The following is a 12,840-nucleotide window of genomic DNA, read 5'->3' as shown; positions in this document are numbered from 1 at the left end:
TGTCCCTTGACCACTCAAGGTGTCCCTTGACCACCCAAGGTGTCCCCTGTTCACCCAGGAGGTGTCCCCTGATCACCCAAGGTGTCCCTTGACCACCCAAGGTGTCCCGTGACTGCCCAGATGTCCCTTGACCACCCAGGTGTCCCCACACCCTCCAGGATGTCCCTTGACCACCCAAGGTGTCCCCACACCCCCCAGGATGTCCCTTGACCACCCAAGGTGTCCCCTGACCACCCAGGTGTCCCCACACCCCCCAGGATGTCCCCACCTCTCTGGAGGCCACCGTCAGAGCGGTGACGCCGCCGTGTCCCCGCAGGGAACGTGGTGAACGGCACCATCGCCCGGCAGATGGTGGACATGCTGGTGGAGTCCTCCAGCAACGTCACCATGATCCTCAAGTTCTTCGACATGTTCCTGAAGCTGCGCGACATCGTCTCGTCCGACGCCTTCCGCCACTTCGTCACCGACCCGCGCGGGCTCATCTCCAAGAAGGACTTCCAGAAGGCCATGGACAGCCAGAAGCAGTACGAGCCCGACGAGATCCAGTTCCTGCTCTCCTGCTCCGAGGCCGACGAGAACGAGATGATCGACGTGGAGAGCTTCGCCCAGCGCTTCCAGGAGCCGGCGCGCGACATCGGCTTCAACGTGGCCGTGCTGCTGACCAACCTGTCGGAGCACGTGCCGCACGACCAGCGCCTCAAGACCTTCCTGGAGCAGGCCGAGAGCATCCTGGACTATTTCCGCCCCTTCCTGGGCCGCATCGAGATCATGGGGGCGGCGCGGCGCATCGAGCGCATCTACTTCGAGATCAGCGGCGCCAACAAGGCGCAGTGGGAGATGCCGCAGGTCAAGGAGTCCAAGCGCCAGTTCATCTTCGACGTGGTCAACGAGGGCGGCGAGGCCGAGAAGATGGAGCTCTTCGTCAACTTCTGCGAGGACACCATCTTCGAGATGCAGATCGCCTCGCGCATCTCCGAGGAGGAGGCGCCGCGCGACGAGGAGGAGGAGGAGGACGAGGACAGGGAGGAAGAGGAGCCGGCCGAGGCGCCGGCGCCGGCGCTGCCGGGGCTCGGGGCGCTGCGGCGGCTGCTGGGCTCGCCCCACACGTGGCGCCGCAGGATCCGGCGGCTGCGCAAGAAGTCGGGGCGCGAGCTGGCGTGGGAGGCGGGCGTGGGCGCGGGGCGCGTGGCCCTGGGGGGCGTCCTGGGGGGGCTGGGGGTGCTGGGGGCCGTGGGGCGCCTGGCCTGGAGCTCGCTCTTCGGCGGGGGGCTGGTGGAGGGGGCGCAGCGCCTGGGGGTCATCGAGGTGCTGGGCTCCATGCCGGACCCCACCCAGGACGCCGTGGGCGGGGGTGAGGCCGGGGTGGGCGACGAGGGGGGACCCCCGGAGCCGGAGCAGCCCCCCGAGGCGCAGCTGGAGGCGCCGCCGGCCGAGGAGGAGGAGGAGGAGGAGCGGCGGGAGGTGAAGGCGGTGCCGGCGGGGCCGGGGGTGCGCAAGGATCCGCATTTCAGGCTGGCGGCACCCGACGCCCCCGGGGGGCTCGGGGATATTGGGGAGCCCCCCGGGGCTGAGCCCCCCACGCCTGAGGGGACCCCCATCCTGCGCAGGAAGATCGGGGTAAGGGGGGAGAGGGGATTTTGGGGGTTCCTGTGGTGCTTTGGGGGTCCCTGGGGGGATTTTGGGGGTTCCTGTGGTGCTTTGGGGGTCCCTGAGGGGGATTTTGGGGGTTCCTGTGGTGCTTTGGGGGTCCCTGAGGGGGATTTTGGGGGTTCCAGTGGTGCTTTGGGGGTCCCTAAGGGGGTTTTGGGCATTCCCGTGGTGCTTTGGGGGTCCCTAGGAGGGATTTCGGGGTTTCCTGTGGTGCTTTGGGGGTCCCTGGGGGGGATTTTGGGGGTTCCTGTGGTGCTTTGGGGGTCCCTGGGGGGGATTTTGGGGGTTCCTGTGGTGCTTTGGGGGTCCCTGGGGGGGATTTTGTGGGTTCCTGTGGTGCTTTGGGGGTCCCTGAGGGGGATTTTGGGGGTTCCAGTGGTGCTTTGGGGGTCCCTGGGGGGGATTTTGGGGGTCCCTAAGGGGGTTTTGGGGGTTCCCGTGGTGCTTTGGGGGTCCCTGGAGGGAATTTTGGGGTTTTTGAGTGGGGGAGGACCCCAGGGGTCACTGCAAAGGGTGGGATGTGGGGAGATTTTGGGGGTCCCTATGGTGGTTCCTGGTGGGGGGGGGTTTGGGGGACCTGGGGGGATATCCGAGGATCCCCCGGAGGGTCCCCAAAGCCCCAATTGCAACCCGTCCCACGGCCCTGCCCGGCTTGAGGGGGACTTTGAGGGGTCCCGGGGGGTTATGTACCCCCCCCAGCCCCCCCTCCGACCCCCCTTGTCCCCCCCAGGAGATGGCCGAGCAGGTGGGGGAGGGGCAGAAGGAAGAGGAGCCCCCGGCCGAGACCGAGAAAGCCGAGTAAGGAAGGAGGGAGGGCGACGAATTTGGGGAGGGGTCCCCGCCCCGCCGGCGGCTGTGGCCGGCTCCGGGGGTGTCCTTGAGCCCCCCACCCACGGCCGCTGTCCCCCAGCACAGAGAACGGGGAGAAGGGCGGGGGTCCCGAGGGGCCCGAGGAGGGGCCGGAGCCCCGCGCCCCCGCCCCGAAGCGGCGCAAGTCGGTGCCCCGGGAGCGCCGGGAGCCCCCGGCCGAGGGGGGCTTCGACTTCTGGGGAGAGCTGGAGGTGCAGAGGGTCAAGTTCCTGGTAAGGAGGAGCGGGGGGGGCCGGGGGTCTCTGGGGGTGGTCTCGAGGGGATTTGGGGAGGCCCTGGATTGGTTGGTTGCCCTCCCCCAGAATTACCTGTCGAGGAATTTCTACAACCTGCGGTTCCTGGCGCTGTTCCTGGCCTTCGCCATCAACTTCATCCTCCTCTTCTACAAGGTGGGGGGGATTTGGGGGGGGGTTAGGGGGTCCTGGGTCCCCGGGGGGATTTGGGGGAGGGGGATTTAGGGGGTCCTGGTCCCCACAGAGCTGCTGAGATGAGGTGGGGACACCCCAGAGCCCAGGACTCCACCGGAGCTTGGGGTGGGGATGAACAGAGGGGGAGTTTGGGGATACTTTGGGGGGGGGGTCCCCAGACCCTTTTGTCCCCAGAGGGGGAGGTTGGGGACACTTTGGGTGCCCCCAGACCCTGGTACCCCACTGTGGGGGGATCCTCAGATCCCGGTACCCTATTTTGGGAGGGGTCCCCAGACCTTTTTATCCCCACAGAGGGGTTTTGGGGACACTCTGGGTGCCCTCAGACCCTGCTACCCCCTTGTGGGGGGATCCTCAGATCCCGGTGCCCCATTTTGGGGGGGTCCCCAGACCTTTTTATCCCCACAGAGGGGGGGTTGGACTCCCTGTGTCCCCATTGGGGGGGTCTCTCACCTGTCCCTGTCCCTGTCCCCTCAGGTGTCCGAGCACCCCCCGGGCGCCCCGGAGGAGCCCGAGGGCTCGGGGGCGGCCCCCGAGGAGGACGGGGGTGTCCCGGGGGGCGCCGAGGCCGGCGGGGGGGTCCCGGAGGAGCCCGAGGTTTATTATTTCCTGGAGGAGAGCACGGGCTACATGGGCCCGGCCCTGCGGGGGCTGGCGCTGGCACACACGCTGGTGGCCTTCCTGTGCATCATCGGCTACAACTGCCTCAAGGTGACACCCCCCCCCCCGTGTGTCCCCAAACCCCTGCGAGGTCACCAACCCCTCTGTGTGTGTCACCAACCCCTCTGTGTGTCCCCAAACCCCCGTGTGTGTCACCCCCAAACCCCCGTGTGTGTCCCCCACAACCCCTGTGTCCCCCCATAACCCCAGTGTCCCCACAACCCCACTGTCCCCACATGTCCCCCCAATGTCCCCAGATCCCCCTGGTGATTTTCAAGAGGGAGGAGGAGGTGGCGCGGTGCCTCGAGTTCTCGGGGCTCTACTGTGACCCCCCTGACCCCAGTGTCCCTGGTGTCCCCAATGTCCCCTGTGACCCCCCCAATGTCCCCAATGTCCCCAGATCCCCCTGGTGATTTTCAAGCGGGAGAAGGAGGTGGCGCGGCGCCTCGAGTTCTCGGGGCTCTGCTGTGACACCCCTGGTGTCCCCAATGTCCCCTGTGACCCCCCTATGTCCCCAATGTCCCCAATGTCCCTTGTGACCCCCCCAATGTCCCCAGATCCCCCTGGTGATTTTCAAGCGGGAGAAGGAGGTGGCGCGGCGCCTCGAGTTCTCGGGGCTCTACTGTGACCCTCCCCATGTCCCCTGTGTCCTTGGTGTCCCCAATGTCCCCTGTGACCCCCCCAATGTCCCCAATGTCCCCAGATCCCCCTGGTGATTTTCAAGCGGGAGAAGGAGGTGGCGCGGCGCCTCGAGTTCTCGGGGCTCTACATCACCGAGCAGCCACCCGACGACGACGTCAAGGGACAGTGGGACCGCCTGGTGCTCAACGCCCAGTACGGCACTGGGAGGGACTGGGAGGGACTGGGAGGGCAGTGGGAGGGACTTGAGGGGCACTGGGGGGCACTGGGAGGGCACTGGGAGTGACTGGGGGGCACTAGGAGCCACTGGGAGGGACTGGGGGGCATTGGGAGTGACTGGGAACTACTGGGAGCCACTGGGAGGGCGCTGAGGGGGCTCCAGGAGGTCCGGAGGGGCTGGAAGGGAGGTTTGGGGGGTGCTGGGGGTTCCTGGGGATCCAGTGGGACCAATTGGGGTCCCCCTGCCCCAGCTGGGCTGTGGGAAGGGGGTGTCATCCCCACTGACCCCCCCTTTTCTGCCCTGGACCCCCCCAGATCCTTCCCCAGCAATTACTGGGACAAGTTCATCAAGAGGAAGGTGAGGAGGGGTCCTGGGACGGGCACCCCCTCCCTACATTTGGGAGGTGTCCCCGGACACTTGGAGGGTTCATACCTCGATTTTGGGGTCCCCCCAGGTGATGGAGAAGTACGGGGACATCTACGGGCGGGAGAGGATCGCCGAGCTGCTGGGGATGGACCTGGCCAGCCTGGAAATGGGGGCGCAGGGCGAGCGCAGGGCCCCCCCCGACAGCTCCCTGCTCACCTGGTGGGCCTGGGGGGCACCTGGGGGGAGATTTGGGGGGTCTGGGTGGTCCTGGAGGGAAATTTGGGGGAGTTTGGGGTCCTACAGGGGTCTGGGGGGGGGAGTTAGGAGACCTGGGTGGTCCTGGGAGGTGGCCTGGGGGGTAGAAAGACACCTCATGAGTCTGGGGGCTCCCCTGGGGGGTCCTGGGTGGTCTTAGGGGGCAGACACCCACCTCAGGGGTCTGGGGGCTCCCCTGGGGGGTCCTGGGTGGTCTTAGGGGGCAGACACCCACCTCGTGAGTCTGGGGGCTCGCCTGGAGGGCTCCCGACCCTTCCTGGGGGTGTCCCCACCCTCTGACCCCCCCCATGTCCCCCCAGGATCACGTCCATCGACATCCGCTACCAGATCTGGAAATTCGGGGTGATCTTCACCGACAACGTGAGTGTGGGGAGAGCGGGGAGGGGGGGGCTGGGGGCTCACCTGGCTTTTGGGGTGACCCCCACCTCCCTGCGTGTCCCCCCCAAACTCCAGTCCTTCCTGTACCTCACCTGGTACATGGCCATGTCCCTGCTGGGCCACTACAACAACTTCTTCTTCGCCTCTCACCTGCTGGACATCGCCATGGGCGTCAAGACGCTGCGCACCATCCTCTCCTCCGTCACCCACAACGGCAAGCAGGTGTGGGGGCGTCCCTGGGGGGGCTCGGGGGGGATCCCCTGTGCCCCCTCTGAGCCCCCCTGACCGCTCTGTGCCCAGCTGGTGATGACGGTGGGGCTGCTGGCCGTGGTGGTCTACCTGTACACCGTGGTGGCCTTCAACTTCTTCCGCAAGTTCTACAACAAGAGCGAGGATGAGGATGAGCCCGACATGAAGTGCGACGACATGATGACGGTGAGGGGAGGGGTCCGGGCACGGGTGGGGGTCCCCAGGTGGATTTTTGGGGGTCCTTGACCTTCCTCTGTGTCCCCTCCCCAGTGTTACCTGTTCCACATGTACGTGGGGGTCCGGGCCGGGGGCGGCATCGGGGACGAGATCGAGGACCCTGCGGGGGACGACTACGAGCTGTACCGGGTGGTCTTCGACATCACCTTCTTCTTCTTCGTCATCGTCATCCTCCTGGCCATCATCCAGGGTGGGCACCCCGGCAGGGGGTGGGGAGGGGGCTTTGGGGGGTTTTGGGGGATCTGGGGGTCATCCTCATACCCACATGAGGGGATGGGGAGGGGGCTTTGGGGGTCCTCATCATCCTCCTGGCCTTCATCCAGGGTGGGCACCCCCTGGATAGGGGGCTTGGGGGTCAGTCTGGGGGTCCTGGAAGGGCCTGGAGGGGGATCTGGTGGTCCTGGGTGGGATCTGGGGGGGATCTGGGGGTCCTGGGGGGGATCTGGGGGTCCTGGAAGTGCCTGGGGGAGATCTGGGGGTATCTGGGGGTCCTGGAAGGGCCTGGAGGGGGATCTGGGGGTCCTGGGTGGGATCTAGGGGTCCTGGGGGGGATCTGGGGGTCCTGAGGGGGATCTGGGGGTCCCACCCCGCTGACCCCTCCGTTTTGTGCCCCCCAGGTCTGATCATCGACGCCTTCGGGGAGCTGCGGGACCAGCAGGAGCAGGTGAAGGAGGACATGGAGGTGAGTCTGGGGGAGGGGCAGAGGAGGGTGAGGACCCCCCCCCACACCCAGGTGGGATTGGGGGGCGCAGAGACCCCTGTGTGACCCCCCCGGGCCCCCTCCCCAGACGAAATGTTTCATCTGCGGCATTGGGAGCGATTATTTCGACACGACGCCCCACGGCTTCGAGACCCACACGCTGGAGGAGCACAACCTGGCCAACTACATGTGAGACTGGGGGGGCTGGGGGGCCGTGCTGGGGGGTCCTGCAGGGGGCTGGGGGTCCCTGCTGACCTCTGACACCCCCGGATTCCACCCCCACCCCAGGTTTTTCCTGATGTATTTGATCAACAAGGACGAGACGGAGCACACGGGGCAGGTGGGGGCAAGGGGAGGGCTTGGGGAGGGGGCTTTGGGGGGTCTGGGGGGTCCCAGGGTGGTCTGGGAGGGCTTGAGGGGGTCATTGGGGTTTGGGGGGGGTCCCAGGGTGATCTGGAGGGGGTCTAGGGGGAGAATGGGGCTCACAGGGAGGGGGTCTCTAGGGGATTTGGGGGGGTCTAGGGGATTTGGGGGAGCCCCTATGGGATTGGGGGGGTCTCCAGTGGATTTGGGGGGGTTTCCAGGGGATTTGGGGGGGTCTAGGGGATTTGGGGGAGCCCCTATGGGATTGGGGTGGTCTCTAGGGGATTTGGAGGGGGTCCCTATTGGATTGGGGGGGTCTCCAAGGGATTTGGGGGGACTGGGCAGGGGGGGGTCTCTGGAATTCCCAGGGTGGGTGAGGGTGCTGTGGGGGCATGCCCTGACGCCCCCTCCCCAAATTCCTCCCCCAGGAATCTTATGTGTGGAAGATGTACCAGGAGCGCTGCTGGGATTTCTTCCCGGCTGGGGACTGCTTCCGCAAGCAGTACGAGGATCAGCTGGGATGAGGACCCCAACTTCCCCCTCCCCAAATCCCCCTCCCCAATGCCCCTTCAAGTGCCTTTGACTCCCCCCTCCCCAATAAACGCTGCTGAGTGTCACTGGCTCGTTGCTGACCCCCCAAAACGCCCCACAAAGACCCCAGACCCTCTTCAAGTGCCTTCCCCCCTCCCCAAATAAACGCTGCCAAGTGTCGCTTCCCCCCCGGCTCGTTACTGACCCCCTGGGACCCCAAAAACCCCCTGGGGACCCCCAAAACCCCGGTGAGCTGAGGGGAAAAGGGTGGGAACTGTGAGGGGAAAAGGAGGGGAAACGTGAGGGGAAGAGAGAGAGAAATGTGAGGGGGAAATGGGGGGGAAATGTGAGGGGAAAAGGGAGGGAAATGTGAGGGGAAATGGGGGGGAAATGTGAGGAGAAAACGGAGGGAAATGTGAGGGGAAATGGGGGGGAATGTGAGGGGAAAATGGGAGGGAAATGTGAGGGGAAAAGAGAGGAAAAGTTGAGGGGAAAATGGGAGGGAAATGTGAGGGGAAAAGGGGGGGAAATGTGAGGGGAAAAGGGGGGGAAATGTGAGGGGAAAATGTGAGGGAAAAGGGAGGGAAATGTGAGGGGAAATGGGGGGGAATGTGAGGGGAAGAGAGAGAAATGTGAGGGGGAAAAGGGAGGGAAATGTGAAGGGAAAAGAGGGAAAATTGAGGGGACAATGTGAGGGGGAAAGGGCGGCAAACGTGAGGGGAAAAGAGAGGGAAAGGTTGATGGTAAAAGGGCTGCAAATCTGAGGGGGGAAAGCTGAAAAATGTGAGGGGAAAAGTGCAGCAAACCTGAGTGGAAAAGAGTGAAAAATGTGAGGGGAAAAGGGTGGAAAATGTGAGGGGGAAAAGGGCGAAAAACGTGAGGGGAAAAGGGCGGAAAACGTGAGGGGAAAAGGGGGGGAAACGTGAGGGGAAAAAGGGGAAAAACGTGAGAGGGAAAAGGGTAAAAAATGTGAGGGGAAAAGGTGAAAAACCTGAGGGGAAAAGGGCGAAAAACGTGAGGGGAAAAGGGTGGAAAACGTGAGGGGGAAAGGGGGAAAAACGTGAGGGGAAAAGGGGGAAAATCGTGAGGGGAAAAGGGGGGAAAACGTGAGGGGAAAAGGGCGAAAAACGTGAGGGGAAAAGGGGGGAAAACGTGAGGGGGAAAGGTGAAAAACCTGAGGGAAAAAGAGTGGAAAACGTGAGGGGAAAAGGTGAAAAACCTGAGGGGAAAAGGTGAAAAACCTGAGGGGAAAAGGGTGGAAAACGTGACCCTCGAGGAGCTCCCTGGGAGCCCCCAAAAACCCCCGGGACCCCTCAAAACCGCCCAGGAGCCCCTGGCCCGTTACTGACCCGTCCACTGCCTCCCGTTCGGCCCAGTTCAGCCGGACGCTGACCCAACTACAGTCCCAGTAGGACCCGGTACGGTTCCAGTATAACCCCAGTGCGGCCTCAGTGTCCTTCCTGTACAAGCCCAGTACGATCCCAGTACAACCCCAGTTTGTCCCAGTCCCTCCCAGAACTGTCACTCCGCTCCCGCCCCGGTTCGCCCAGTCCGGTGCTGGGAAGGGGCGTGGTTAACATGGAGGGGGCGTGGTTAACGCGAAAGGGCGTGGTCGGGAAACCATGCACGTAATCTCGCTCTGGGGGCGTGGCCAGGGAGCGTGGTGAAGCGGAAGTAGCTGTGACGTCCTTTCCGGAAGAGCCGCGAACATGGCGCTGTTCGAGCAGATGCGGGCGAACGTGGGGAAACTGCTGCGGGGCATCGACCGGTACTGGGAGAGACTGGGAACGCACTGGGAGGGACTGGGAGAGGCACTGGGAGGGTCCCAGGTGTGTCACGGGGGGTCCCAGGTGTGTAAATGGGGTCCCAGGTGTGCCCCAGGTGTGTCACAGCCCCTGTCACCTGCACAGGTACAACGCCGAGAGCCTGGCCAGGCTGGAGCTGTGCGATGGGGGGGGCTAGGGTGTGTAAATGGGGTCCCAGGTGTGTCACGGGCCGTCCCAGGTGTGTAAATGGGGTCCCAGGTGTGTCACGGGTGTGCCCCAGGTGTGTAAATGGGGTCCCAGGTGTGCCCCAGGTGTGTAAATGGGGTCCCAGGTGTGCCCCAGGTGTGTCACGGTGTGCCCCAGGTGTATAAATGGGGTCCCAGGTGTGTCACGGGCAGTCCCAGGTGTGTTACGGGTGTGCCCCAGGTGTGTCACAGCCCCCTGTCACCTGCACAGGTACAACCCCGAGAACCTGACCAGGCTGGAGCTGTGCGATGGGGGGGCTGGGGTGTGTAAATGGAGCCCCAGGTGTGTCACAGGTGTGCCCCAGGTGTGTAAATGGGGTCCCAGGTGTGTCACAAGCGGTCCCAGGTGTGTAAATGGGGTCCCAGGTATGTAAATGGGGTCCCAGGTGTGTAAATGAGGTCCCAGGTCTGTAACGGGGGGTCCCAGGTGTGTAAATGGAGCCCCAGGTGTGTCACGGGTGTGCCCCAGGTGAGTCACGGGTGTGCCCCAGGTGTGTCACGGTGTCCCCCAGGTGTGTCACAGCCCCTGTCACCTGCACAGGTACAACCCCGAGAACCTGGCCACGCTGGAGCGCTACGTGGAGACGCAGGCCAAGGAGAACGCCTATGACCTGGAGGCCAACCTGGCCGTGCTGAAGCTGTGAGGGCTCCTGGGGAGATCTTGGGGGGGCTAAGGGGGGTTTGGGGGTCCCTGAGCCCCCTCAGGCCTCACCTGGGCTCACCTGTGCAGGTACCAGTTCAACCCAGCCTTCTTCCAGACCGGGGTGACGGCGCAGATCCTGCTCAAGGCGCTCACCAACCTGCCCCACACCGACTTCACCCTCTGCAAGTGCATGATCGACCAGGCCCACGTATCCTGGCACCCCCAAATCGGGGGGGACACCCCAAATCTGGGACACCCCAAATCCAGGGAACCCCCAAACCCAGGGGAAACCCCCCCAGGGAACCCCCAAATCCAGAGGGACTTCACCCTCTGCAAGTGCATGATTGACCAGGGGACCCCCAAATCCAGAGGAAATCTCCCAAATCCAGGGGGAACCCCCCAGGGAACCCCCAAATCCAGGGGAAATCTCCCAAATCCAGGGGGAAGCCCCCAATTCTACAGGGAACCCCAAATTCCATAAGGACCCCCCCCCAACCTCCTCAGGGACCCCCTTTTTCCCGCTGACACCTCCCAGTTCCACCTTGGGGGTGTCAAATCTGCTGTTTCTCCCCTCAAAATCGCCCCCAAACCCGGATTTTGGGGCCTGGGGGAGGGAGATTTTGGGGGTTCAGCCCAGGGGGCACCTGCACTCCCCCTTTTTATGCCAGATTTTCCCTTGACCTCCCGAAAACGCAGCAAGAGGAGCGGCCCATCCGGCAGATCCTGTACCTGGGGGAGCTACTGGAGACCTGCCACTTCCAGTCCTTCTGGGTGAGCCCCCCAAAATCTGGGGTCCCCAAAACCCTGGGGGGAGGTCCTGGAGACAAAGGGGGAGCCCTAAATGTGGGGGTGACCCCCGGAATTCCCACAGCAAGCGCTAGATGAGAACATGGAGCTGCTGGAGGGCATCACCGGCTTCGAGGACTCCGTCAGGAAATGTGAGGGGGGCCTGGGGGGGCTTGGAGGGAATTTGAGGGGGTTTGGGGAGGTTTTGGGGGGTCCTGGAGTGGTTTGGAGGACATCCTGAGGGGCTTTGGGGAGGTTTTGGGGGTCCTGGAGGGAATCTTGAGGGGCTTCGGGGAGGTTTTGGGGGTCCTGGGGAGGTTTGGAGGGAATCTTGAGGAGGTTTTGGGGGTCCTGGGGAGGTTTGGGGGGAATCTTGAGGGGGTTTTGGGGGTCCTGGGGTGTTTGGAGAGAATCTTGAGGGGGTTTTGGGGGTCCTGGGGTGTTTGGAGAGAATCTTGGGGGGGTTTTGGGGGTCCTGGGGTGTTTGGAGGGAATCTTGAGGGGGTTTTGGGGGTCCTGGGGGGTTTGGGGGGAATCTTGAGGGGGTTTTGGGGGTCCTGGGTTATCTGGAGGGGTTCCTGGAGGAACCTGAGGGTGATTCAGGGGGGATTTGGGGGTTTCTGAGGTGGTTTTGGGGGTACAGGGGTGTCCTGGGAGGGGAATTAGGGCATCCTGGAGAGGATTTGTGGGATTCCAGGGGGTTGTTTGGGGGTCTGGGGGTGTTTGGGGGGTTCTGGGCAGTTTTGGGGGGCTCGGTGACACCGTGGGGGTCCCCACAGTCATTTGCCACGTGGTGGGGATCACGTACCAGCACATCGACCGCTGGCTGCTCGCCGAGATGCTGGGGGACCTCTCAGGTGAGGGGGCTGGGGGTCCTGGGTGGGGTTTTGGGGGGGTCCCGGGTGGAAGCTGGGTTCTGGAGGGAGCTTGGGAGGGTCCTGAGGGGGTTTGGGGAGCCCTGGGTGGGGTTTTGGGGGTCCTGTGATGGGATTTGGGGGGGTCCTGGGGAGGTGCAAGAGAGTCTAGAAGGGTTTGGGGGATCATGGGGGGGTGTTTGGGGGTCTCTAGGGGGTGTCCAAGTCCCCCCAGACCCTGCTGTGCCCCTCAGAGTCGCAGCTGAGGGTGTGGATGAGCAAATACGGGTGGACGGAGCCAGAGCCGGGGCGGATCCTGATCTCCAACCAGGAGGAGAACATCAAACCCAAGAACATCGTGGAGAAGATCGACTTCGACAGTGGGTTGGGGGTCATGGAGGGAGGGTTTGGGGCATCCAGGTGGGAGTTGAGGGAAGTTTTGGGGGGTTCTCAGGGGGCTTTGGGGGTGTTGGGAGGATACAGGGAGATCCCATGGAGATTTTGGGGTCCTAGAGGAGGTTTGGGGCAGGGTTGGGGCAATACAGGAGAGTCCTGGGGGTGTCCTGAGGAGTTTTGGATGGGTTTTGGGGGTCTGGGGAGAGATACAGGAGAGGCCCGAGGGTGTCTGAGGGAGATTGGAAGTACAGGGGTGTTCCTTCCCCCACCCCATCTCACCTGTTTTTCTCCCAGGTGTGTCCAGCATCATGGCATCCTCTCTCTGAGCCCCCCAGAAGCAAACCCTCAACACCGACCCCCCAGTTCCAACCCCCCAACCCCGATCCTGCCCAGTTTAACCAGTAAAGAGGCTCGAACGCGGGACTGGGCTCGTTCTTGGGGGGCGTCAAAATGGAAGGGGGCGTCTGAGGGGAGGGGGCGTGGCTTGGGGCGCGCCTGAGGGTGGGGAGTGCTGGGCGGAGTTTAATGCGCTTGTGGGCGTGGTCTCGGCTCCGTGAGGGCGATGGGCGGGGCCGCGGTGGGGCCT

At 63.9% G+C, this 12,840-nt stretch overlaps 2 protein-coding genes across 2 annotated transcripts in view; both read left to right on the top strand.

The window, feature by feature from the left end:
- The window catches only part of RYR1 (ryanodine receptor 1), a gene marked incomplete at both ends in the record, with an annotated part of 82,091 nt that extends 74,534 nt beyond the window's left edge, over window positions 1-7,557 (top strand). The window contains 16 exon segments of the mRNA XM_084224394.1: window positions 317-1,617; window positions 2,381-2,448; window positions 2,561-2,732; window positions 2,823-2,909; window positions 3,423-3,656; window positions 4,309-4,439; window positions 4,779-4,821; window positions 4,919-5,049; window positions 5,406-5,466; window positions 5,560-5,706; window positions 5,785-5,919; window positions 6,004-6,160; window positions 6,588-6,652; window positions 6,759-6,859; window positions 6,959-7,010; window positions 7,462-7,557. Of these exon segments, the coding sequence (XP_084080520.1) occupies window positions 317-1,617; window positions 2,381-2,448; window positions 2,561-2,732; window positions 2,823-2,909; window positions 3,423-3,656; window positions 4,309-4,439; window positions 4,779-4,821; window positions 4,919-5,049; window positions 5,406-5,466; window positions 5,560-5,706; window positions 5,785-5,919; window positions 6,004-6,160; window positions 6,588-6,652; window positions 6,759-6,859; window positions 6,959-7,010; window positions 7,462-7,557 (2,981 nt within the window).
- Window positions 7,558-9,219: 1,662 nt separating this feature from the next.
- On the top strand, window positions 9,220-12,674 carry EIF3K (eukaryotic translation initiation factor 3 subunit K). The gene is made up of 8 exons (XM_084224350.1): window positions 9,220-9,332; window positions 10,117-10,215; window positions 10,306-10,426; window positions 10,915-10,989; window positions 11,090-11,156; window positions 11,784-11,861; window positions 12,113-12,238; window positions 12,549-12,674. Exons 1-8 carry the CDS (start codon window positions 9,274-9,276, stop codon window positions 12,578-12,580), a joined length of 657 nt encoding a protein of 218 aa, XP_084080476.1. The 5' UTR covers window positions 9,220-9,273; the 3' UTR covers window positions 12,581-12,674.
- Window positions 12,675-12,840: the final 166 nt, after the last annotated feature.

This window comes from Fringilla coelebs (assembly GCF_963513975.1).
Source record: "Fringilla coelebs genome assembly, chromosome: 37".
NCBI lineage: Eukaryota > Metazoa > Chordata > Aves > Passeriformes > Fringillidae > Fringilla > Fringilla coelebs.
Note: the sequence above shows the minus strand (reverse complement) of the source record. Positions and strands in the feature narration are given on the sequence as shown.

Coding starts and splice junctions, on each gene's coding strand:
- EIF3K (XM_084224350.1), top strand. CDS start 9,274: ATGGCGCTGTTCGAGCAGATGCGGGCGAACGTGGGGAAACTGCTGCGG. Junction 11,862..12,112: donor GATGCTGGGGGACCTCTCAG/GTGAGGGGGCTG, acceptor TGTGCCCCTCAG/AGTCGCAGCTGAGGGTGTGG. Junction 12,239..12,548: donor GGAGAAGATCGACTTCGACA/GTGGGTTGGGGG, acceptor TTTTTCTCCCAG/GTGTGTCCAGCATCATGGCA.